The following is a 24,926-nucleotide window of genomic DNA, read 5'->3' as shown; positions in this document are numbered from 1 at the left end:
TTTAATCGCCTTATGCAGCACATTATTATTGCCAGCAGTTCCCCGGCAACAGAGAGCCGTGCTATGTAATAATAATCCTTCTCCAACATTTCCAGGACAAGGAAAAGGAGCGTTGAGATTTGAAGAGTTTACAGCGTTTTGAAGTCCGTGCAGCAGCTTGTGTTCTCGCCACAGGCTTAGGTGATAAAATGGTGGCTGACGCGGGATTGAACGTCTCAAGCGATGATGCACCTTATGGTGGAAAAAGTGCCTTTTCCCAGACGGAGCACAACATAGTGGCTGCTTACCTAATCACTGCAGGTAAGAACCACCACCACTTGTCTAAACTGATTGGTTTTGTGTAGTTGCTGTTCTCCAAAGTACTTTCATGTGCTGTTCAGAATCATTGTTTCATAACTTGGATTATTTCACCTTTTGTTTGTTTGTTTGAAATGCATGCGGTAGTTAGGACACACGTGCACATTTACAACCACTACATTTCACATAATAGTCCATATTTAGCGCTGGTAAGTGATGTGCGATACCACCGGTTTTCTTCCCGATCAGATACCACATACAATTCAGGCTGATACCGATCCGATAATTTGTGCAAATATACCTAACGTGTCCACTAAAATTTTACGTTTTTTATTTTCAAAAATGAACATGTCCATCTATAGAACAACAGTAATAATGTGGGGTGAAAAGGGCAACAAATTGAAATGTAGTTACAAAAAGCTGAAATTTGTATATACATAAATATATTAGGAGTGTGGGAAAAAATCAATTCGAATACGATGTGCGATTCAGAATTCCATCCATCCATCCATTTTCTACCGCTTTTTCCCTTTCGGGGTAGCGGGGGGCGCTGGCGCCTATCTCAGCTACAATCGGGCGGAAGGCAGGGTACACCCTGGACAAGTCGCCACCTCATCGCAGGGCCAACACAGATAGACAGACAACATTCACACTCACATTCACACACTAGGGCCAATTGATTCAGAATTGGTTCTCATTTAAAAAAAAAAAATATATATATATATATTTTTTTTTAATCAATCCAACAAACCACTACACAGCAATACCATAACAATGCAATCCAATTCCAAAAGCAAACCTGAGCCAGCAACACTCAGAACTGCAATAAACAGAGCAATTGAGAGGAGACACAAACACCACACAGAACAAAACAAAAGTAGTGAAACAAAAATGAATATTATCAACAACAGTATCAATATTAGTTATAATTTCAGCATAGCAGTGATTAAAAATCCCTCATTGACATTGTCATTAGACATTTATAAAAATAATAAAAAAGAACAATAGTGTCACAGTGGCTTCCACTTGCATGGCATCTCATAAGCTGGACAACACACTGTGTCCAATGTTTTCACAAATATAAAATAAGTCATATTTGTTTCAGATTGCAATGTACATCATTGCAATCAGTTGATAAAACATTGTCCATTACAATAATAAAAGCTTTTTACAAAAATTTACTACTCTGCTGGTATGTCAGCAGACTGGGGTAGATCCTGCTGAAATCTATGTATTGAATGAATACAGAATCCTTTTAAATCGGGGGAAAAAAATCGTTTTTGAATCGAGAATTGAATCGAATCGAAAAAATCGATATATTATCGAATCGTGACCCCAAGAATCGATATTGAATCGAATCGTGGGACACCCAAAGATTCACAGCCCTAATATATATATATATATATATATATATATATAAATTATTGCGTTGGACCAGGTGTTCCTCTGCTGGGACTTCAAACTGCCGGTCTCTCCCAAGTTCTTTCAATGACACATAAGCTGATTTTCAATGAATCCCAGACAATGAGTAGCTTATTTTGATATTTTATTACCAAAGCTTTGGGAGACCAATCTAGATACAACCTTTCAATCGCATTGCCCAAATTGATCTAACACTCAAATGGGAAGACACTACTTCTTGAATACGCAACCAGCTTCCACCCTTCCTAGATGGGACATACAGGTCCTTTGTTCAAGTAGAGATAAGATATTTAGGGAGTACTCCAACTTCCTACATTCCAAAGCTTCAAGGCTAACACAAAGTTTACTTGCGGGCAAAATAAAAAGAGAACAAATGGAAGAACACTAGCTGTTTTAAAATATGACTATGAATATAAAGAAATAACTCAAAAATATGGATACATATAGATATCTATCTCCGTCTCTATATATATATATATATATATATATACATATATATATATATAAATAAATAAAAAAAAAATATATATATACAAATAATAATAATATAGTAAATCACCTATAACATAAAGTTTTTTCTTTAAAGGTATAGATAATGTATGTTTTTAACTTTAAATTTTTATATATATATATATATATAAATATATATATAAGTGCCCCCCCCCCCCCAGATCCAAAATATTAGAAACGCTCAAACTTGAAATAAAGTATAATTAAAATATAAACAAAGTTTAGTTAGTCAACTAAAAATGTAATGACTTATTTGGGAAAAAAAATACAACAAGCACAATAAAGACTGTTAAACGTGTAACTGAACATAATTATTTTCATAAAGCCTCATCTTTGACACACTATGTATGCAAGTACACAATCGCGTTATTGCTTGTGTATTCTATCCTGACATAGGGAAAAAAAACTGTAAAAATGTAAGAAGAAAGATAAACAATCATCTGTATATATTTAGAAAAAGCTGAAACGTTGTAATTATTATTAATCTGATCCTGAAGTCACCTGTAATAAACAATGTCAGCTTTTAGCGTTTTTTTTTTAAATAAAATATTATCAACATGGCCCCGTCATACTTTTCATTATGCAGAGCCTTGGTAGAAAAAGTTTGGAGACTAATACAGAACCCTGAGGTACACCCTTTACATAACTGGTGCTTTGGGTGGATCCATCCACTTACCACACTCAGCTGAGGTAGGTTCCAGCTCACCTGTGCAGTACTGATTATTACTACATTGTTAGTCATCATCAAGCATGGAGAGTTGGACTTGGAATTTTCCAAAGTGACCCGATTCCCTTTTGGCTCTTCTCAGGCGTCGTCAGTCTGCTGAGCAACATTGTGGTTCTTCTCATGTTTGTCAAGTTTAAGGAGCTGCGCACCGCCACCAACTTCATCATCATCAACCTGGCTTTCACGGACATCGGCGTGGCCGGGATCGGGTACCCCATGTCCGCAGCCTCGGACATCCACGGCAGCTGGAAGTTTGGCTACACCGGTTGCCAGGTGGGTGACATTCTTTTTGGTAGCACTGTTTCTTTGTAATGGTAACTCATATTGATTAGCAGGTTTTCAATAATGAAACATATAGGTCAACAATAAACACCTTTAGAGGCCATGCTGAACAAACAATACGGACGCAACACATTCGGTTTTTCCCTAAAAGCAAATACACAACGGACTTATTCCTCTCAAATTCTATACACAAATCTCTCTAAATCTGTGTTAGTGAGCATTTCTTCTGTGACAAGCCTAGAAATACAAACTAGGATATTTCGCAGTCCGTCATGGCCATACTTGCCAACCCTCCTGGATTTTACGGGAGACCCCCGAAATTCAGCGCCTCTCCCGAAACCCTCCTGGGACAAAGACAAATTTTCTACCGAAAATCTCCCAAAATTCAGGCAGAGCTGGAGGCCACGCCCCCTCCATCTCCATGCGGACCTGAGTGACGTGTCGACAGCCTGTTTTTTTTCACAACGTTATAACTATAGAATGATCCAAGGCGAGTTTTTGCTTTCTTCTGTGGGTTTATTGTTAGGCAGTTTCATTAACGTCCTCCCAGTGCGGAAACAACACACAACAACAGCAGTCATGTTTCCGTCTACCGTAAAGCAGTTTGTCTGCCGTAAACAGCAATGTTGTAACACTCTTAAACAGGCCAATACTGCCATCTTCTGTACATGCATATGTGACCATAACATCTACAGCTTTCAGAGAGTGCAGTGCCCAACTGCGCACAAAACAAGGAGACGAAGATGGAAGGTTTCAGACTCTAGTGTATTTGATGAAAGCACTTTTGTGTGTGCCACACAGCAATGCACCGTCAGAGAGGGTGATCAGCATGGTTAGAAAAATAGTGACCAAAAATAGAACAAGGATGGATGATTCAACCCTTAACTCAACAATGAGTGGATGAGTGTTATGTGTGTGTACATGTGTAAATAAATGAACACTGAAATTCAAGTATTTCTTCTATTTATATACATATATATTTGATAAAATAAATAAATATATATATATATATATATATATATATATATATATAGCTAGAATTCACTGAAAGTCAAGTATTTGTGGGGAGAGTGGCCGTGCGCAACCCGAGCGTCCCTGGTTCAATTCCCACCTAGTACCAACCTCGTCACGTCCGTTGTGTCCTGAGCAAGACACTTCACCCTTGCTCCTGATGGGTGCTGGTTGGCGCCTTGCATGGCAGCTCCCTCCATCAGTGTGTGAATGTGTGTGTGAATGGGTAAATGTGGAAGTAGTGTCAAAGCGCTTTGAGTACCTTGAAGGTAGAAAAACGCTATACAAGTACAACCCATTTATCATATATATATATATATATATATATATATATATATATATATATATATATATATATATATATATATATATATGAAATACTTGACTTGGTGAATTCTAGCTGTAAATATACTCCTCCCCTCTTAGCCACGCCCCCAACCAGAGGTAGTCACTGCCTCATGGCCTGCCTTTTCCCCCTGGCAACAAGCACGTTATTTTGATCAGGAAACACGGAATTTCCACGATTTTGACCATGAAAATGATCATACAGGAACCACACTGACGTCACATAGCAAGCACAGACCAAAAGAGAAATATTACAACCTAATTTATTTTATTACTTAGTTTTTTAACATCTGCAGTAAAGGTTTGGGAACTAAGGAGACACATTCTTGCTTGATGTACAGCTTAAGTTGTTCAACAGTCTCCTGCCTCATATTTTAGCCTTCACACATTTTCAATGTCTGGACTACAGGCAGGCGAGTCTAGTACCCGTACTCTTTTACTGTGAAGCCACGTGGCTTGGCAATGTCTTGCTGAAATAAGCAGGGGCGTCCATGATAACATTGCTTGGATTGCTCCAAAAGCTGTATGTACCTTTTCAGCATGAATGGTGCCTTCACAGATGTGTAAGTTACCCATGCCTTGGGCACTAATGCACCCCCATACCATCCCACATGCTGGCTTTTACACTTTCACCCTAGAACAGTCCCCATGGTTCTTGTCCTCGACGTCCACAGTTTCCAAAAACAATTTGAAATGTGGACTCGTCAGACCACAGAACACTTTTCCACTTTGCATCAGCCCAGCAAAGCGTTTCTGGGTGTTGTTGATAAACGGTGTTGGCTTTGCATAGTAGAGTTTTAACTTGCACTTACAGATGTAGCGACCAACTGTAGTTACTGACAATGGTTTTCTGAAGTGTTCCTGAGCCCATGTGGTGATCTCCTTTACACACTGATGTGGCTTCTTGATGCCTGAGGTATCCAAGGTGTGTGATACCATGGCTTACATGCAGGGATTTCTCCACATTCTCTGAAACTTTTGACGATTTTACGGAGCCTAGATGGTGAAATCCCTAAATTCCTTGCAATAGCTGCTTGAGAAATGTTGTTTTCCAAAAATGTGCTCAGGCATTTGTTGACAAAGTGGTGACCCTCGCCCCGTCCTTGTTTGTGAACGAATGAGCATTTCATGGAAGCTGCCAATCATGGCACCCACCTGTTCCCAATTAGCCTGTTCACCTGTGGGACGTTCCATATAAGTGTTTGATGAGCACTCCTCAAATTTCTAGGTCTTTTTTGCCACATGTGGCAGATTTTTTCAAACATGTTGCTGGCATCAAATCCCAAATGAGCAAAAAAAATTACATTTTCCAGTTAAAAAGACAAATATCTTGTCTTTGCAGTCTATTCAATTAAATATAAGTTGAAAAGGATTTGTTGTATTCTCTTTTTATTTAGCATTTAGACAAGCTGACAACTTCACTGCTTTTGGACATTAGCCTGGACTGCTGCAATTCTATTGGGCCTTTTTTGTCTTTTCATTTCCAGATTTATGCAGCTCTCAACATCTTCTTTGGCATGGCCAGCATCGGCCTACTGACCGTGGTGGCCATAGACCGCTACCTCACCATTTGCAGACCTGACATAGGTATTTATTCACCTTGTGTTGTCATTCCAGCATCATGCATCATGCATCATGCACCTGGCAGGGCAGGTTATGGCTGACAGAGGTTATTTATCATCAAATGACTCAATATTGGTATTTTGGTTTGTTTTTCTGCAGTAAACAAAGATATAAAAACACGTTAGGGCTGTCAAAGTAAACGTGGTAATAAGTCAACGAAGGTGTCCTCTGACTGCATGCCCAGTAAAAAAAATTAAAAAAATAAAAATTACAATAATAGTTTTTTAAGTAAAAGAAAACTGGCAGCCCAGTCATCAGAATTTTACTGTAACAATAACAGTGTTGCCGTTTTTCCATTTACAGTAATCCACTGTAAAAAAAAATAAATCAATACAATCGTAGTTTTTAAGTAAAAAAAACACTTTGCAGCTCAGTCACCAGAATTTTACTGCAAAAAACAGTGGTGGCTTTTTTCCATTTACATTAATCTACTATCAAAAAACTAAAAAAAAAAAAAAAAAACCTGTCGATTTTACAGCAAAAGAAAAATTACAATAATTGTTTTTTTAAGCAAAAAAAAAAAAAAACCTGGCCGCTCAATCACCAGAATTTTACTGTAATAAAAACAGTGCTGCCGTTTTTCCATTTACAGTAATCCACTGTAAAAAAAAAAAAAAAAAAAAAATACAATCGTAGTTTTATAAGTAAAAAAAAAAAATTGCAGCTTAGTCACCAGAATTTTACTGTAAAAAACAGTGGTGCCTTTTTTCCATTTACATTAATCTACTATCAAAAAACTAAAAAAAACCCAAAAAACCTGTCGATTTTACAGTAAAAAAGAGAAATAAAAAAATTACAATAATGTTTTTTTCAAGTAAAAAAAAAAAAAAAACCTGGCCGCTCAGTCATCAGAATTTTACTGTAACAAAAACAGAGCTGCCGCTTTTTCATTTACAGTAATCCACTGTAAAAAAAAAATTGAATACAATCATAGTTTTTTAAGTAAAAAAAAACTTTGCAGTTAGTCACCAGAATTTACTGTAAAAAACAGTGGTGCCTTTTTTCCATTTACATTAATCTGCTATCAAAAAACTAAAAAAAAATTGGCGGTTTTACAGTAAAAAATAAAAATTTAAAATTACAATAATAGTTTTTTTAAGTAAAAAAAAAAAAAACCTGGCCGCTTAGTCACCAGAATTTTATTGTCAAAACAAAGTGGTACCGTTTTTCCATTTACAGTAATCCACTGTAAAACAACAACAACAACAACAACACCAACAAAAACACCTGTAGATTTTACAGTAAAAAACCGACAGCTCTGTCACTAGAATTGTATTGCAAAAAAAAATGGTGGTACCATTTTCCCATTACAGTAATCCATTGGTGGGCGGAGTTGGGGTGTTTCAGGGGGCGGGGTTAAGCAGGGAGCAATGTATTATTAGCTAGAATTCACTGAAATTCAAGTTTTTCTCATATATATATATATATATATATATATATATATATATATATATATATATATATATATATATGTATATGTATATATATATGTATATATATATATGTATATATATATATGTATATATATATATATATATATATATATATGTACACACACACACACACACACACACACACACACACACACACACACACACACACACACACACACACACACACACACACACACACACACACACACACACACACACACACACACACACACAACACTCCTCTACTCAGTGTTGTATTTGAAAGTGCAAGGCTTTGCAGCCAGTAGCACCGCCTTTGAAGGAGCATAGGTATGGGCAGCATCTGTGACATTTCATTTGCAGGAAAGAAGTGAGTTTAGGGTTGAATTTTCCATCCTCGTTCTATTCTCAGTCACTATCTTTTTTTGGACATTACTACTTGCTGTTGTTTTGAAGCAATGCATGACGGGAATCCGAATGTTGTGTATGAACGTGCCGGCTGGAATAAACACACGCTGAGAAGTAGCTCTGTGCCTGCCTACTTTATGGCTTATAGATCAAGCTATGGATAACTGAGACATATATAATAGTCTCCTTCTTGTTGTGTGCAGTTGTGCACTCTTCAAAAGTCGTAGAGCAGGGGTCACCAACCTTTTTGAAAGCAAGAGCTACTTCTTGGGTACTGATTAATGCCAAGGGCTACCAGTTTGATACACACTTAAATAAGTTGCCAGAAATAGCCAATTTGCTCAATTTACCTTTAATAAATAAATCTATATATATATATATATATATATATATATATATATATTTAAAAAACGGGTATTTCTGTCTGTCATTCCGTCGTACAATTTTTTTCCTTTTACGAAGGTTTTTGTAGAGAATAAATGATGAAAAAACCCTTAATTGAACGGTTTAAAAGAGGAGAAAACAGGAAAAAAATGAAAATTTGGAAACATACTGTACCTTCAATTTCAACTCTTTAAAATTCAAAATTCAACCGAAAAAAGAAGAGAAAAATTAGCTAATTCGAATCTTTTTGAAAAAATAAAAAAAATAATTTATGGAACATCATTAGTCATTTTTCCTGATTAAGATTAATTTTAGAATTTTGATGACATGTTTTAAATAGGTTAAAATACAATCTGCATTTTGTTAGAATATATAACAAATTGGACCAAGCTATATTTCTAACAAAGACAAATCATTATTTCTTCTAGATTTTCCAGAACAAAAATGTTAAAATAAATTCAAAAGACTTTGAAATAAGATTTAAATTTGATTCTACAGATTTTCTAGATTTGCCAGAATAATTTTTTTGAATTTTAATCATAATAAGTTTTGAAGAAATGTTTCACAAATATTCTTTGTCATTAAAACAGAAGCTAAAATGAAGAATCAAATTAAAATTTATTTATTATTCTTTACAATAAAACAATTAAATGTACTTGAACATTGATTTAAATTGTCAGGAAAGAAGAGGAAGGAATTTAAAAGGTAAAAAGGTATATGTGTTTAAAAATCCTAAAATCATTTTTAAGGTTGTATTTTTTCTCTAAAATTGTCTTTCTGAAAGTTATAAGAAGCAAAGTAAAAAAATTAATGGATTTATTAAACAAGTGAAGACCAAGTCTTTAAAATATTTTCTTGGATTTTCAAATTCTATTTGAGTTTTGTCTCTCTTAGAATTAAAAATGTCGAGCAAAGCGAGGCCAGCTTGCTAGTAAATAAATACAATTTAAGAAATAGAGGCAGCTCACTGGTAAGTGCTGCTATTTGAGCAGAGGTCACCGCATTGGTGACCTCTGGCCTAAATGTTGTAACATGACTGGGCCGCCACAATGATTATAAGAAGGGAAAGTGGACGTGACGACAGGCTGTCCTCTGTCAGGTCTGGCTGGAAATTGGGAGAAATTGGTTAGAATTGTTGTCCCGGGAGATTTTCGGGAGAGGCGCTGAAATCCGGGAGTCTCCCAGAAAATTCGGGAGGGTTGGCAAGCATGTAATTAATAAAAAGTAATACATAGAAAATATTAAACTGCAAAAATAAGGACATTAACCATTGTGTGGTCTTCGGGTCGGTGGGGACCGTTTTCATTTTTTATTAAAAGAAAAAATTATACAATAAATTAATTTTTCAAACTGAGACTCGCTGATTTTTGGCTCATTTTTTGTGAAGAACATATATCAGAATACATATTTAATGACCACACCCCCCTACACATTTCTATTACATAAAAGATGGACCAGGGGCTAATAGAAGTGTGGAAATTGATGTTCTGTGCACCACACACACACACACACACACACACACACACACACACACACACACACACACACACACACAGCAGGCCTAGAAAAGAGGAGGACTGAGTGTAGGTACACATAACATCAGAGGGTAAAAATGTGCGAGAAAAAGAGAGCAGACAGTGTTGACAAACAAAGTTAAAACCGTTTGTGGGAACCGCAGGTGCAGAAACACCAAAGAAGAATCCCTGTGGGATGCAGAAACTGGCAGAGAAATTTTCCAGGCCCAGACAGGAAGACGACGGAGTGTATGTACACAGAACATCAGAGGGTCAAATGTGTGAGAAAATGAGAGCAGACAGTGTTGACAAACAATGTTGCAACCTTGTGTGGGAACCGCAGGTGCAGAAACACCAAAGAAGAATCCCTGTGTGATGCAGAAACCGGTAGATACATTTTCCAGGCTCGGACAGGAGGAGGACAGAGTGTATGTACACAGAACATCAGAGGGTCAAATGTGCGAGAAAATGAGAGCAGACAGTGTTGACAAACAATGTTGCAACCTTGTGTGGGAACCGCAGGTGCAGAAACACCAAAGAAGAATCCCTGTGTGATGCAGAAACCGGTAGATACATTTTCCAGGCTCGGACAGGAGGAGGACAGAGTGTATGTACACAGAACATCAGAGGGTCAAATGTGCGAGAAAATGAGAGCAGACAGTGTTGACAAACAATGTTGCAACCTTGTGTGGGATCCACAAGTGCAGAAACACAAAAGAAGAATCCCTATGGGATGCAGAAACTGGCAGAGACATTTTCCGTGCAACGTTCATATTGTTGTTACTCAGCCAGCGTTTGTGGGTCTGATGAACCCGCAGCATTTTTAATGTCTCACAATCAAACACTTTTATGTTAAAATACTGTTTATTGGGATAAGGTAAACATCTGTTCAGTATTTGAACATAAAAGTGTTTGATCGTGAGGCCAGGCAAGAATCGAGGATAGGAGCGAGGCAGCGCAGTCCGTGCCCGAGCAGGGGTCGAGGATCGAGGAAGGAAGTCCTAATCCACAGGTGAGGAGATCTAGCCCCAAGTGGAGGAGTTCAAGTACCTCGGAGTCTTTTTCACGAGTGAGGGAAGAGTGGATGGGGAGATCGACAGGCGGATCGGTGCGGCGTCTTCAGTAATGCGGACGTTGTATCAATCCGTTGTGGGGAAGAAGGAGCTGAGCCGGAAGGCAAAGCTCTCAGTTTACCGGTCGATCTACGTTCCCCATCCTCACCTATGGACATGAGCTGTGGGTTATGACCGAAAGGACAAGATCACGGGTACAAGCGGCTGAAATGAGTTTGGGTCTCTCCCTTAGAGATAGGGTGAGAAGTTTTGCCATCCGGGGGGAGCTCAAAGTAAAGCCACTGGTCCTCCACATGGAGAGGAGCCAGATGAGGTGGTTCGGGCATCTGGTCAGGATGCCACCCGAACGCCTCCCTAGGGAGGTGTTTCGGGCACGTACGACCGGTAGGAGGCCACGGGGAAGACTCGGGACACGTTGGGAAGACTATGTCTCCCGGCTGGCCTGGGAACGCCTTGGGATCCCCCGGGAAGAGCTAGACTAGGTGGCTGGGGAGAGGGAAGTCTGGGCTTCTCTGCTTAGGCTGCTGCCCCCGCAACCCAACCTCGGATAAGCGGAAGAAGATGGATGGATGGATTACTATAGGAATTTATTTTGTAATTTATTCTAAATAATCAAATCAATAAAGAAGTAAACGTAGCAAAACAATGTAAAGTACGGGATATAAATGAAAAAAGTAACTTGCCAATCATTTTTATTGAGTAAAATATGCAGTGTTAATTCATTTATTGCCCAATTTCATGTCATAATACCCTTTGCATTTTGGTAAAACAATTCACAAATTGATAAGAACTCAAGTACAGTTATTTCATGAACATCTTTTACAATGTTGGAATTCAGATTTGAATGGAATGAGAAGTGAAGCTGATGAAGAAGCTCTATTTGAGCTCAGTAGAACTAAGATTCAGATCGGATTCAAGGCAGTAATTAATAATCATGTTACATTGTGTTCCCGTTGATCCGGGATCAATGCATTACTATTAAAACTTTATGTCCACTTGAATTGTAAACCCGTGTGTCCCTTTTCTCTTTCAGGGCAGAAAATGACTGCGCGGTCGTACAATCTCCTCACCCTGGCAGCGTGGCTGAATGCCTTGTTCTGGTCCACCATGCCAGTGGTGGGCTGGGCCAGCTACGCCCCGGACCCCACTGGAGCTACATGCACCATTAACTGGCGGCAGAATGATATGTGAGTTGGCCAATTTTTTATCATCGCTTCCACGCTTGCCTCTGGTTGAGGGTCTTGTGCAGGGAACTCTTGGACTTTAACAGGTAGCTTGGTGTGTGCCAGGTTCAAACACTATTAAACAAGACAAAAGGCAAAGAATCAAACAGAGACTGAATTAAATTTGGACTTAGATCTGAGGAGAGACATGGCCACTGTACTCTCCGTACAGTCCTGCACCACGCTCTGCCTCAAGATCGTACTCCTCCTTCTTTATTTGACTTTCTCCCCCCCTCCTTCTCACAGCTGCTTCCTCAGCGTTGCCTTCGGTTACCGAACAGTTTGAAGAGAGTTTGTCAAATAGTTCAAAAAGAGTCCCATAAAATAGTTCATAGAAAGTCCAATTAAATAATTCAAAGAGAGTTCCATAAAATACTTCAAAAAGAGTTCCTCTGGAAGTTGGGCAGATCCTGCTATCTCAGTGGAGTTTTACGAGCCTTCTTTTTGGTTGGTTTCGAAGACAGACTCTTGTCTTCTTGTCAGGAACACAATGTAATACAAAGTTTTTGTTGTGATAATTTAGAAACAACTATTCCAACAGTGTGTAAGCAAGTAAAGGAACAGAGACATGAGTAAATAAGTAAAGAAATGAAAAACAAGGTAATATTCCAAAATACATAGATTGATATCAGCAGGATTCATTTAATAGAGCTACGGCCTGATTGAGTAAGTTACAAATACCATGTGCTAAATAGCAGGTGCAAACTATTAGTGGGCTGTCAACTCCCCCCTCATTTCCACTGCATGCACAACGGCTGCTGAACGGCGCCCCCACAGAACGGAACGTCTTTACCATCCAAAATCCACACCGCCGTTGTGATGCCCACGGTGCAGTGACATTTCACAGGCTTCTACAAAATCTAACAAAGGGGACTTGTAGTAAAGCAAACCATAAACAGTTTACTCTGGTACACGTCTGGCATAGTTCTGGACGTGTCACTCTCCCAGGACAGAGGGACCGTATTATGAGCGAAGAGCCAAGAAGACGCCAAGGAGGAATCGTCGAACAAAAATCTTTATTTGTTTCAGCGAGCCTAAGACTGGAACTGCAGCTTCCAGGAGAAAGAGTATGAGTCTGATTACTGTTATGTTTACTGTGGAGGGAGTTGAGGGCTCAGACACCAGGGGGTTGTATGTTCAATGATTTATTATCCATCCATCCATTTTCTACCGCTTGTCCCCTACGGGGTCACGGGCGGTGCTGGAGCCTATCTCAGCTGCATTCGGGAGGAAATCGTCGTACACCCTGGACAAGTCGCCACCTTATCACAGGGCCAACACAGATAGACAGACAACATTCACACTCACATTCACACACTAGGGCCAATTTAGTGTTGCCAATCAACCTATCCCCAGGTGGATGTCTTTGGAGGTGGGAGGGGCCTATCCCCAGGTGCATATTTTTTTTGGCGGTGCGAAGAAGCCTGAGTACCCGGAGGGAACCCACGCAGTCACGGGGAGAACATGCAAACTCCACACAGAAAGATCCCGAGCCCGGGATATATATAATTAATATTATATATATATATATATATATATATATATATATATATATATATATATGTATATACATATATATATATATATATATATATATATATATGTATATACATATATATATATATATATATATATATATATATATATGTATATACATATATATATATATATATATATATATATATATATATATATATATATATATATATATATATATATATATATATATATACATATATATATATACAATAAACAATACTAACGAAACTATAGGATGGAGTGTGTGACCAAAATCCAAGAGTGTGTGGATTTTACCAAGTGTTGTTGAGATTGAAGGAACAATGCAGTCCGTGGGGCAGTCAGATGATCCAGGGCAGGAGCGAAGTGACAATGTCCGTGTCCAGGCGAGGGGCGAGGATAGGAGCGAGGCAGCGTAGTCCGTGTCCGAGCAGGGGTGGGTCGAGGATTGTGGAAGGCAATCCAAATCCACAGGGGGAAACAACGGGGGAGACTCTGGAAGGCACTGCGGGAGAACAACAAGGACGTCAGACACGAAAGGAAAACGCAGAGAGAAACAGAGAGAGAGAGAGAGGGGGGGGGGATAGAGATAGCATAAGGCTTGTCTTCTTACCGCACGCAAAGGTATAATTAAGTTCCCGCAAGGATCCTTGTGTCCACTGGTTCTTTTAGCAGCTCGCCCTCATCACTCCTAGGTGTGCAGATTGCAGATCGTCTTCAGGTTTGTCGCTGCGTGGGCAAGCTGTGCTCAGCGCGAGCAGGGGCGTGTCTGAGCGCACTGCCAGCGGAGGTGCCGAGGAAAAAACGCGGGTTTGAGTCCGCGCTGTGACAATTACTCTTCTGGTGTCCTCTTGGATCACTGTCCTTAAATGTTTTTTACACAAATACCCTTATTCTATGTAATTCTATCTTTGGACAAAGCCCAGTTTGTTGTTTGGACTGTCAATCTATTTCCTGACTTTATTCCCCTGCCCAGTTTGAGACGGGTGACCTCGGACCCCTAACCACTACCCCTACCTGTGGGGGCTCCTACCAGATGTCACTAATGTGTTTCTAATCACTCCTAAAATCCAAGCCTGCAGCCCTTTTGGATTACAATTGTCCTTTGGGCACGGGCCACCACTCTCTGGATGAGCTGTGATGGACATCTGGACCCAAAGATATCTAAGGGCATTTTTCCTTATTAGAAGAATCCCCTAAAAGATTATGTGACCAAATACAAATCATGCTAGTTTGTAGTCATATAAGAAAAAGTTACACGGTATAACTTACCACACATGCTATGTTTCTGCCCGCTTGCCTCTGCCTTCTCCTTTGCTTTCTTTCTCTCACTCTCTCACCCGAGATGATTTCAAGCTGGTTTGGGGCGTGGCGTCGGCAGGCACTTGAGGCTGATTGCCTCGTCAGCCTCTTAAGCAGAGGGCTTGCAGCTAGGAGACGCCAGTTCTTTCTTGTGTGTCTTCTACGCCGCTGGCCGTTGCCGTCTTTGGAGATCAGTTTTTCTGGCACTCATTTGGACATCTTAGTTTTTCTCCAGCTTCTCTTCTGCGTGAGTTGCCTTTCAAGCTCACCTCCAGCTGGACGACTTTCTTAATTTACTGAGTCCTAATGTTGTTTCTCAATTTTAGGTTACTGTTTTTTCTCTACCATCTCTCTTAGTTCTTTTGCTGCCTTAGTTGTATCACATTGTTGCTCGGAGACTGTTAGAAGACTGTAAAAATGCTCTTTGCCCACCGCCTCGTCATTTGGGTTTGGTGATCCTACCAAAATCTAACAGAAAGAACAGGCCAGGGAAATGGACTACCGCAAATCCGACACCATCAAATTGGCCCTCCGCAACAAGGCTTCTCGTCTCGGTGAATAGGAGGACTGGTTTGGAGCTCTTGGTAGTGGTATTAAGGAGCTGGCGGAGCGACAGGAATCGGGCTTACACAGGCTTGAGTTCCACCTTTTATTCACTGGTCTCCGCTCTGCAGCGGAAATCTCTGGTCGCTCCCAGCAAGACCCCTGCCGACACAACACCCCCTACGGAGCAAGCTGCTCAGCAACCGTCTGAGGCCAACTCACCTGCCTCCGCCCTAAACTGTCAAGGCTTGAGAGGTCCTCCGGCGACGCTGGTAGGTGAGGTCCTTTCTCGAGCACGGGTGACTCATCTTGCATCTGTCCGGCAAGGCAGTTGCACAGTCCGCAAGAGAGGAGAACTGCCGCACAGCCGTTTTATCCTCCTTCCCCGCCTTTGCGTTTCTGAGATATAAGCCGGTCCAGCAGTTAGTTCGACAAGCTGAACCAGGTCCGTTTCTGAGCTTAATTTGAACCAACAAAAAAAAACTCCTAAGCGGGCGGCAACTTCTAGTGCCGTGGCATTGGAAAACCAGAGCTCTGAAATCCTACTTTGCAGTGGCTCTGAAACCGGTGCAGTGGAAAATGGGTATTTGTTAGTGGTTCTCTCTCTATATGGGTCCAGGATGTACTGTAGTCCACCAAAGTCAGCTGGGATAGGCTCTAGGTCTCTATGACCCAGAAAAGGACAATTACTAGAACCTGACTGATCGGATGGGTAGCATTGGGCTAGAGCAGAACATTGTTTCATTGTATGTATCATCCCAAGAACGTACACAACCAAGTGTTTGATTGTAGCAACGATTCCACCAGCACTCACCCCCTTCTCTTTTTCCTTTCCAGATCCTTCATTTCATACACCATGACAGTGATTGCTGTCAACTTTGCCATCCCCTTGTCCGTCATGTTTTACTGCTACTACAATGTGTCCGTCACCGTAAACAGACACAAAGCGAGCAACTCCCTGGATCACGTTAATGTTGACTGGTCCGATCAGATGGACGTGACAAAGGTGAAAAGTGAGGCATTTGGCAACACGAACAAACATCAAACCTTATTGTCACTTACATAATGTACAAACATTTTCAATTAATGGGGTAGATCTACATAACAATGGTGCTAGAGTACACACCCTCAAAAGCAGTGACCTTGTCACGTTGTGTAAATGGTAAATAACAACAGAATACAATGATTTGCAAATCCTTATATTCAATTAAATAGACTGCAAAGACAAGATACTCAACGTCCGAACTGGAAAACTTTGTTATCTTTTGCAAATATTAGCTCGTTTGGAAGTAGCATATTTCAAAAAAGCTGGCACCAGTGGCAAAAAAAGAGTTAGAAAGTCGAGTAATGCTCATCAAACTCTTATTTGGAACATCCCACAGGTGAACAGGCTAATTGGGAACAGGTGGGTGCCATGATTTGGTATAAAAGCAGCTTCCATGAAATGCTCACTCATTCACAAACAAGGAAGGGGCGAGGGTCACCACTTTATCGACAAATGCCTGAGCAAATAGTTTAAGGACAACATTTCTCTAACAGCTATTGCAAGGAATTTAGGGATTTCACCATCTATGCACCGTAATATCATCAAAAGGTTCAGAGAATCTGGAGAAATCACTGCACATAACATTGAATGCTCGTGAGCTTGGAGCCCTCAGGCGGTACGGCATCAAAAAAACTGCCAGGTTCAAACCCTGATGACATCTTTTAAACAAGACAAGAAGCAAAGAACCACACAGAGGCAGAATTAATTTTGGACTCAGATCCGAGGAGAGACATGGCCACTGTACTCTCTGTACAGTCTTGCACCACGCTCTGCCCAAAGATTGTACTCCTCCTTCTTTATGTGACTTTCTCCCTCCTCCTTCCCACAGCTGCTTCCTGAGGGAAGTGGGTCGTAAACAGAGTTATCTTCGGTTACCGAACAGTTCGAAGAGGGTTTGTCGAAGAGTTCAAAAAGAGTCCCATAAAATATTTACAAGAGAGTCCCATAAAATTGTTCAAAAAGAGTCCCATAAAATATTTACAAGAGAGTCTCATAAAATTGTTCAAAGAGAGTCCCATAAAATAGTTCAAAGAGAGTGCCATAAAATAGTTCAAAAAGAGTTCGTAAAATACTTCAAAAAGAGTTCCTCTGGAAGATGGGCAGATCCTGCCATCTGTCCGCGTTGAAGTCCCAGTAGAGTTTTACGAGCCTTCTTCTTGGTTGGTTTCAAAGACAGCCTTTTGTCTTTTTGTTAGGAACACAATGTAATGCAACGTTTTTGTGTGATAATTAAGAAACAATTATTCGAACAAAAACGAAATCAGTGTGTAAAGGATATCACCACGTGGGCTCAGGAACACTTCAGAAAACCACTGTAAGTAACTACAGTTGGTCACTACACCTGTAAGTGCAAGTTAAAACTCTGCTATACAAAGCGAAAACCATTTATCAACAACACCCAGAAAAGCCGCTGGCCTCGCTGGGCCCGAGCTCATCTAAGATGGACTGATGCAGAGTGGAAAAGTGTTATGTGGTCTGACGAGTCCACGTTCCAATACTTTTTGGAAACTGTGGATGTCGAGAGGAGAAGAACCATCCGGATTGTTATAGGCGGAAAGTGTAAAAGGCAGCATGTGTGATGGTATGGGGGTGTATTAGTGCCCAGGGCATGGGTAACTTACACATCTGTGAAGGCACCATTAATCCTGAAAGGTACATACAGCCTTTTGGAGCAACATATGTTGCCATCCAAGCAACGTTATCATGGACGCCCCTGCTTATTTCAGCAAGACAATGCCGAGCATCGTGTTACAACAGCGTGGCTTCATAGCCTGTAGTTTAGACATTGAAAATGTGTGGTACAATATGAATGCTAAAATATGAGAAGGGAGACTGTTGAGCAACTTAAGCCGCACAAGCTGTCTAAAACTCTACTATGCATTTATCAACAACACCCAGAAACCTAAAATATGAGAAGGGATACTGTTGAACAACTTAAGCTGTACATCAAGCAAGAATGGGAAAGAATTCAACCTGAAAAATGTGTCTCCTCAGTTCCCAAACCTTTACTGAGTGTTGTTAAAAGGAAAGGCCATGTAGCACACTTTTTTTGCAATGTGTTGATTATTTGCAAAAAGAAAAACAAAGTTTCTCGGTTTACACAAGATGACAACTTCACTGGTTTTGGCTTTTATGTAGATGTTGAGGTGAGGATAGAGGCGTAGAACAAAAGGCTCTCTGACTGACTACTATTATTAATTGTTCATTTTGTTTTTGCCTGACAGATGTCTATTGTGATGATTGTGATGTTCCTGGTGGCTTGGTCTCCGTACTCTCTGGTGTGTCTCTGGGCGTCCTTTGGGGACCCCCGCTCCATTCCTGCAGCCATGGCCATCATCGCCCCTCTTTTTGCCAAGTCCTCCACCTTCTACAACCCCTGCATTTATGTCATCGCCAATAAAAAGTCAGTGTTTGTAGAACCAGGTTCCATTCTCGCTTCACTTGTGGTGTGAACGCTGAAGAACCATTTTTTTGGACGCTCACCTACTTTCTGTTTCTTCTTGCCATTTCTCAATCAATTCACATCGTTACATTGATCAATATTCCATCCATCCATGCTTCATTCTTCGCTTATCCGAGGTCGATCGCAGGGGAAGCCCAGACTTCCCTCTCCCAAGCCACTTGGTCCAGCTCCTCCCGGGTGATCCCGAGGCGTTCCCAGGCCAGCCGGTAGACATAGTCTTCCCAACGTGTCCTGGGTCTTCCCCGTGGCCTCCTACCGGTTGGACGTGCCCTAAACACCTCCCAAGGAAGGCGTTCAGGTGGCATCCTGACCAGATGCCCGAACCACCTCATCTGGCTCCTCTCCATGTGGAGGAGCAGCGGCTTTACTTTGAGTTCCTCCCGGATGGCAGAGCTTCTCACCCTATCTCTAAGGGAGAGACCCAAACTCATTTGGGCCGCTTGTACCCGTGATCTTGTCCTTTCGGTCATAACCCAAAGCTCATGACCATAGGTGAGGATGGGAACCTAGATGGACCGGTAAACTGAGAGCTTTGCCTTCCGGCTCAGCTCCTTCTTCACCACAACGGATCGATACAATGTCCGCATTACTGAAGACGCCGCACCGATCCACCTGTCGATCTCACCATCCACTCTTCTCTCACTCGTGAACAAGACTCCTAGGTACTTGAATTCCTCCACTTGGGGCAGGGTCTCCTCCCCAACCCGGAGATGGCACTCCACCTTTTTCCGGGCGAGAACCATGGACTCGGACTTGGAGGTGCTGATTCCCATCCCGGTTGCTTCACACTCGGCTGCGAACCGATCCAGTGAGAGCTGAAGATCCTGGCCAGATGAAGCCATCAGGACCACATCATCTACAAAAAGCAGAGACTTAATCCTGCAGCCACCAAACCAGATCCCCTCAACGCCCTGACTGCACCTAGAAGGTCTGTCCATAAAAGTTCTGAACAGAATGGGTGACAAAGGGCAGCCTTGGCGGAGTCCAACTCTCACTGGAAACGTGTCCGACTTACTGCCGGCAATGCGGACCGAGCTCTGACACTGATCATACTTTTTACACATCTTTTATGCGACTGCAACCATTCCATCATCTATAAGTAAGCCTATTTTAAAATATTCAGGCATTTTCTACACATTCCATAAATCCCTGATTTTCTCAGTGTGGAGGTTGCCCTCCCGTGGGTCCTCCAGACCACCAAGAACCGACATGAGAGCCCGTTTCAGGGTAACAATACAGTTTTATTTTGACATAATGTCCTCAGGTTGCTTTGCAGCAATTGTCTTTAAGTCTTGCCCACGCTCTCACACCAGCTCCCTTCCAGCTCAACCGCCTCCCTCCTCCCGGCTGCTGCTTATACAGGGTGACAGGTGATTAGGTAACAAGGTCCAGGTGGGCCGTATACGCACCGGTCGCTGACTTCGAGGCCTGTCCTGGCACATCCTGTTCCGCTGCAGGCCTGCAGGCCACGCCACCTCCAAAATCAAACTTTTACCTTGACAATAAGTTTATACCTTGAAAATCAGCTTTTACCTTGAAAATATTTTTTTTGTCTTGAAAATCAACTTTTACCTTGAAAATCAACTTTTACTTTGAAAATCAGTTTTTACCTTATAAATCAACGTTTACTTTGTAAATCAGTTTTTACATTGAAAATCAACTTTACCTTGAAAATATTTTTTTACCTTAAAAATTCAACGTTTACCTTAAAAATCAACTTTTTTCTTGAAATTTTGACCTAAAAAAATCTACTTTTACTTTGAAAATCAACTTGTACCTTGAAAAATATTTTTTTGTCTTGAAAATCAAATTTTACTTTGAAAATCAACTTTTACCTTGAAAATCTATTTTTTACCTCAAAAACATCAACTTTTACCTTGAAAATCAACTCTTACCTTGAAAATTATTTTTTTGTCTTGAAAATCAACTTTTTCCTTGAAAATCTACTTTTACTTTGAAAATCAGTTTTTACCTAGAAAATCAACTTTTTCCTTGAAAATAATTTTTTACCTTGAAAATCATTTTTTGTCTTAAAAAAACTTTTACCTTCAAAATCAGGCTTTACCTTGAAAATCAACTTTTAACTTAAATAATTTTTTGTCATGAAAATCAGTTTTTACATTGAAAATCAACATTTACCTTGAAAATATTTTTTTGTCTTGAGAATCAACTTTTACCTTCAAAATAAACTTTTACCTTAAAAATCAATTTTTACCTCAAAAACATCTACTTTTACCTTAAAAATCAACTTCTACCTTGAAAATCCACTTTTACCTTGAAAATAATTTTTTTATCTTGAAAATAATCTTTTTCCTTGAAATTCAACTTTTACCTTGAAAATCCCTTTTTACCTTGAAAATATTGTTTCTGTTTCGAAAATCAACTTTTACCTTGAAAATCAACTTTTTCCTTGAAAATCATTTTTTACCTTGAAAATCATTTTTTGTCTTGAAAAAACTTATACCTTCAAAATCAACTTTTACCTTCAAAATCAGGTTTTACCTTGAAAATCAACCTTTAAATTGAAAATATTTTTTTTGCGTGAAAATCAGTTTTTATCTTGAAAATTAACATTTACCTTGAAAATCAACTTTTACCTTGAAAATCAGGTTTTACCTTGAAAATCAACCTTTAAATTGAAAATATATTTTTTTTCGTGAAAATCAGTTTTTATCTTGAAAATTAACATTTACCTTGAAAATCAACTTTTACCTTGAAAATCAGTTTTTACCTGGAAAATCAACTTTTACCTCGAAAATCTTTTTTTGTCTTGAAAATCAACTTTTTTCTTGAAAATCAACTTTTACCTTGAAAATCATTTATTACTTTGAAAATAATTTTTTGTCTTAAAAAACTTTTACCCTGAAAAACAACTTTTACCTTGAAAATATTTTTTTGTCTTGAAAATCAACTTTTACCTTGAAAACCAACTTTTACCTTGAAAATATTTTTTTACCTTAAAAATCAACTTTTATCTTAAAAATCAACTTTTACCTTGAAAATCAACTTTTACCTTGAAAATCAGTTTTTACCTGGAAAATCTACTTTTAGTTTGTAAATCAGGTTTTACCTTGAACATCAACTTTTACCTTGAAAATAAATTTTTAACTCGAAAATATTTTTTTGTCTTGAAAATCAACTTTTTTCATGAAAATCAACTTTTTTCATGAAAATAATTTTTTACCTTAAAAATCATTTTTTTGTCCTAAAAAAACTTTTACCTTGAAAATCAACTTTTACCTTCAAAATCAGTTTTTACCTTGAAAATCAACTTTTACCTTGAAAATCATTTTTTGTCTTCATAATCAACTTTTACCTTGGCCCGATGGCACACCACTGGTAACAATATCCGTACATGAGGCCTCTGAACCCTCAACCTCCTGACTGTGAGGCCAACATGCTAACCACGGCATTCATTTTACGCGCTCTAAAATTCCTACTTTTCTAGTCTTCTAAATTTACCGTAAAGCATTTTATTTCAACGTCAGCTCTTCAGCATTCACACGTGTTTGCTACAGAAATTGTGTTCTTTAGCTCATTAACTTTGCTCTTTTTTCTCCTTTGCAGATTCCGCAGAGCCATCATCGGGATGATCCGCTGTCAAACCAGGCAACAAATCACTATCAACACTCAGGTTGCCATGACAACTTCTCAACAACCTCTGACCCAGTAAAATGTCCACCTCAGGTTGAGATGTTTACCTGCAGAAATGGCGGGCCACTGACTACTTTTGCAGCAAAGTAAATAGTGAATGTTTGATGCGATTGACCTTCGTTCGACTCGTCCTTTATTCCACATTTCTCTTCAAACTTCTTTCCAAGTCCGCCTGAATACTTGATATTCCTCTGTAAATACATTTCAAAGAGCCCGTCCATTTTGCATACTGTAATGCTGAATGTAATTTAAAATACAACGTTTTAAAAAACGCCCCCAACTGTGTCCAACCAATCAGCGGTGGAAAGAACAGTCCGCCCTCTCAAGGGTTCCGTGCTACTAAGAACTGAGTGGAAAATTCTCGCCAATAAATCTGATTCAGATATTGTTTCTGGAGAACTAAATGTATTTTTGGTAGTTTTCACTGGAAACACAGGAGGTCAATTCTTGTGGTGGAACAAGCCTGATCTTTCCAAGCTGGCCTGGGAAGGCCTTTGGATCGCCTGGGAGGAGCTGTACAAAGTAGCCGGGGAGAGGGAAGTCCTGACCCTGGATAAGCAAAAAGACCTGAACTTTTAAGAAAAACAGACTTACACAAAAAAAATGCAGGAGCCTTTTTTAGTCAGTTTCGTGAGTCAGTGGTATGTGCCGTGCCGGTACTGTGGTTTGTTTTTTCGGGCTCCCGGCCACTGGCAGCTTCTTGAGAGGCCCTTGCTGTGTGCCCGCGAGAAACTATTTCCTTTAAGCAAGCGATATTGTCACGTTTTAATCACATCCCCATTCACCTAGTCCTTGGTGGCCACTCCTCCTGTGAAACGAGCCACATTTTTGTGGTTGGACGGACAGGATAGGATATATTTGATCCATCCAACAACAGGAAAGTGTGGCTGCAGCATAGACACAAAAAGTCGACAAAACAAAGTGAAAACACATGAAAACAAGAGTTGATGCAACCAACTGCCACTTCACACCATCGTCTGCTGAGGTGGGGACAGGAACAGACCCAACAAAGCAACCAAGAGAGTTTACTCTGTCCAAGGCTGCCCACAAGCTTCTGGTCAATAGCTGCATTTACATTACCCTTACAAATGCACAAAACCTAAATAAAGCAGTAAAAACATCCATCCATTTTCTACCGCTTGTCCCTTTTTGGTCACGGGGGATGCTGGAGCCTATCTCAGCTGCATTTGGGCGGTAGGCGGCCACCCACATTCCCGAACAATGTTAACAGGTCTGATCAGGTGTGGAGCAGGCTAGGGTGCATCGCCACACTCGGTTATCTCACGGGTGCCTTACCCGCAATAGAGGCTGACCCGCAGGCTCGGAGGGACCCACATGCCCAAACAATGTTAATGGGGCGGTAGGTCTCTGATCGGTCAGCCGGGCTGGGGAGCAGGCTAGGGTGCATCGCTACACCGGGCTGTCTCTTGGGTGCCTTCCCCGCAATAGAGGCCGACTCGCAGGCTCAGAGGGACCCACATGTCCGAGCAATGTCAAGGAAACCGTAAGAATGTTGCCTTTGAGCGATCACCCGCTGCCTTCATCTTCTTAGACATCATTGTAAGCACTTTTTTTGCATTTAGGGGACGCCTTAACTCCAAACCGACGTGGCACTCAATCAGGACAACCAGGACAGACGGGTGGTCTTGGTCTTGCTTCCAATCATTCGAGCAAGGTGGCACTGCCGAACAGGGCCATCTCACAGTTGCCGACTCGCAGGTTCGGAGAGACCCACATGCCCGAACAATGTTAATGGGGCCGTAGGTCTCTGATCGGTCGGCCGGGGTGGGGAGCGGGCTAGGGTGCATCGCCACTCCAGGCTGTCTCACGGGTGTCTTCCTTGCAATAAAGGCCGACTTGCAGACTCTGAGGGACCCACATGTCCGAACAATGTCAAGGAGGCCGGAAGAATGTTGCCTTTGAGCGATCACCCGCTGCCTTCGTCTTCTTAGACATCATCGTAAGCACTTTTTTCACATTTAGAGGACGCCTAAACTCCGAACTGTTGGGCACCCATGCAGGACAACCAGAGCAGACAGGTGGTCTTGGTCTTGCTTTCAATCATTCAAGCAGGGTGGCACTGCCGAACTGAGCCATCTTACAGGTGCCATCCCCGCAAAAGAGGCCGACTCGCAGGCTTGGAGACACCCACATGCCCGAACAATGTTA

The 24,926-nt window shown here is 40.6% G+C and overlaps 1 protein-coding gene across 2 annotated transcripts; it reads left to right on the top strand.

Annotated features, from left to right (window-relative positions):
• The first annotated feature begins 22 nt into the window (after positions 1-22).
• On the top strand, positions 23-23,145 carry rrh (retinal pigment epithelium-derived rhodopsin homolog). 2 transcript variants are annotated; one of them, XM_061885910.1, is made up of 8 exons: positions 164-300; positions 2,816-2,919; positions 3,039-3,229; positions 6,082-6,181; positions 12,042-12,195; positions 16,432-16,600; positions 18,865-19,043; positions 22,671-23,145. In XM_061885910.1, the coding sequence occupies exons 3-8, from the start codon at positions 3,077-3,079 to the stop codon at positions 22,774-22,776; spliced, it is 861 nt and encodes a 286-aa protein (XP_061741894.1). In that variant the 5' UTR covers positions 164-300; positions 2,816-2,919; positions 3,039-3,076; the 3' UTR covers positions 22,777-23,145. The 2 variants fall into 2 exon arrangements, with proteins under 2 accessions (XP_061741893.1, XP_061741894.1); XM_061885909.1 differs by lacking the exon at positions 2,816-2,919 and having other exon boundaries at positions 23-300.
• The last annotated feature ends 1,781 nt before the right edge of the window (positions 23,146-24,926 follow it).

The sequence above is a fragment of the Nerophis ophidion genome, linkage group LG24 (genome assembly GCF_033978795.1).
Source record: "Nerophis ophidion isolate RoL-2023_Sa linkage group LG24, RoL_Noph_v1.0, whole genome shotgun sequence".
NCBI classification, from domain to species: Eukaryota; Metazoa; Chordata; class Actinopteri; order Syngnathiformes; family Syngnathidae; genus Nerophis; species Nerophis ophidion.
This window is presented reverse-complemented; position numbering and strand designations above follow the sequence as displayed.

Bases quoted from the DNA above. Each gene is read 5' to 3' on its own strand.
- rrh (XM_061885909.1), top strand. From the start codon at position 189: ATGGTGGCTGACGCGGGATTGAACGTCTCAAGCGATGATGCACCTTAT. The intron at 3,230-6,081 runs GTGGGTGACATT...TTTCATTTCCAG, and splicing joins TTGGCTACACCGGTTGCCAG to ATTTATGCAGCTCTCAACAT. The intron at 12,196-16,431 runs GTGAGTTGGCCA...TTTCCTTTCCAG, and splicing joins AACTGGCGGCAGAATGATAT to ATCCTTCATTTCATACACCA.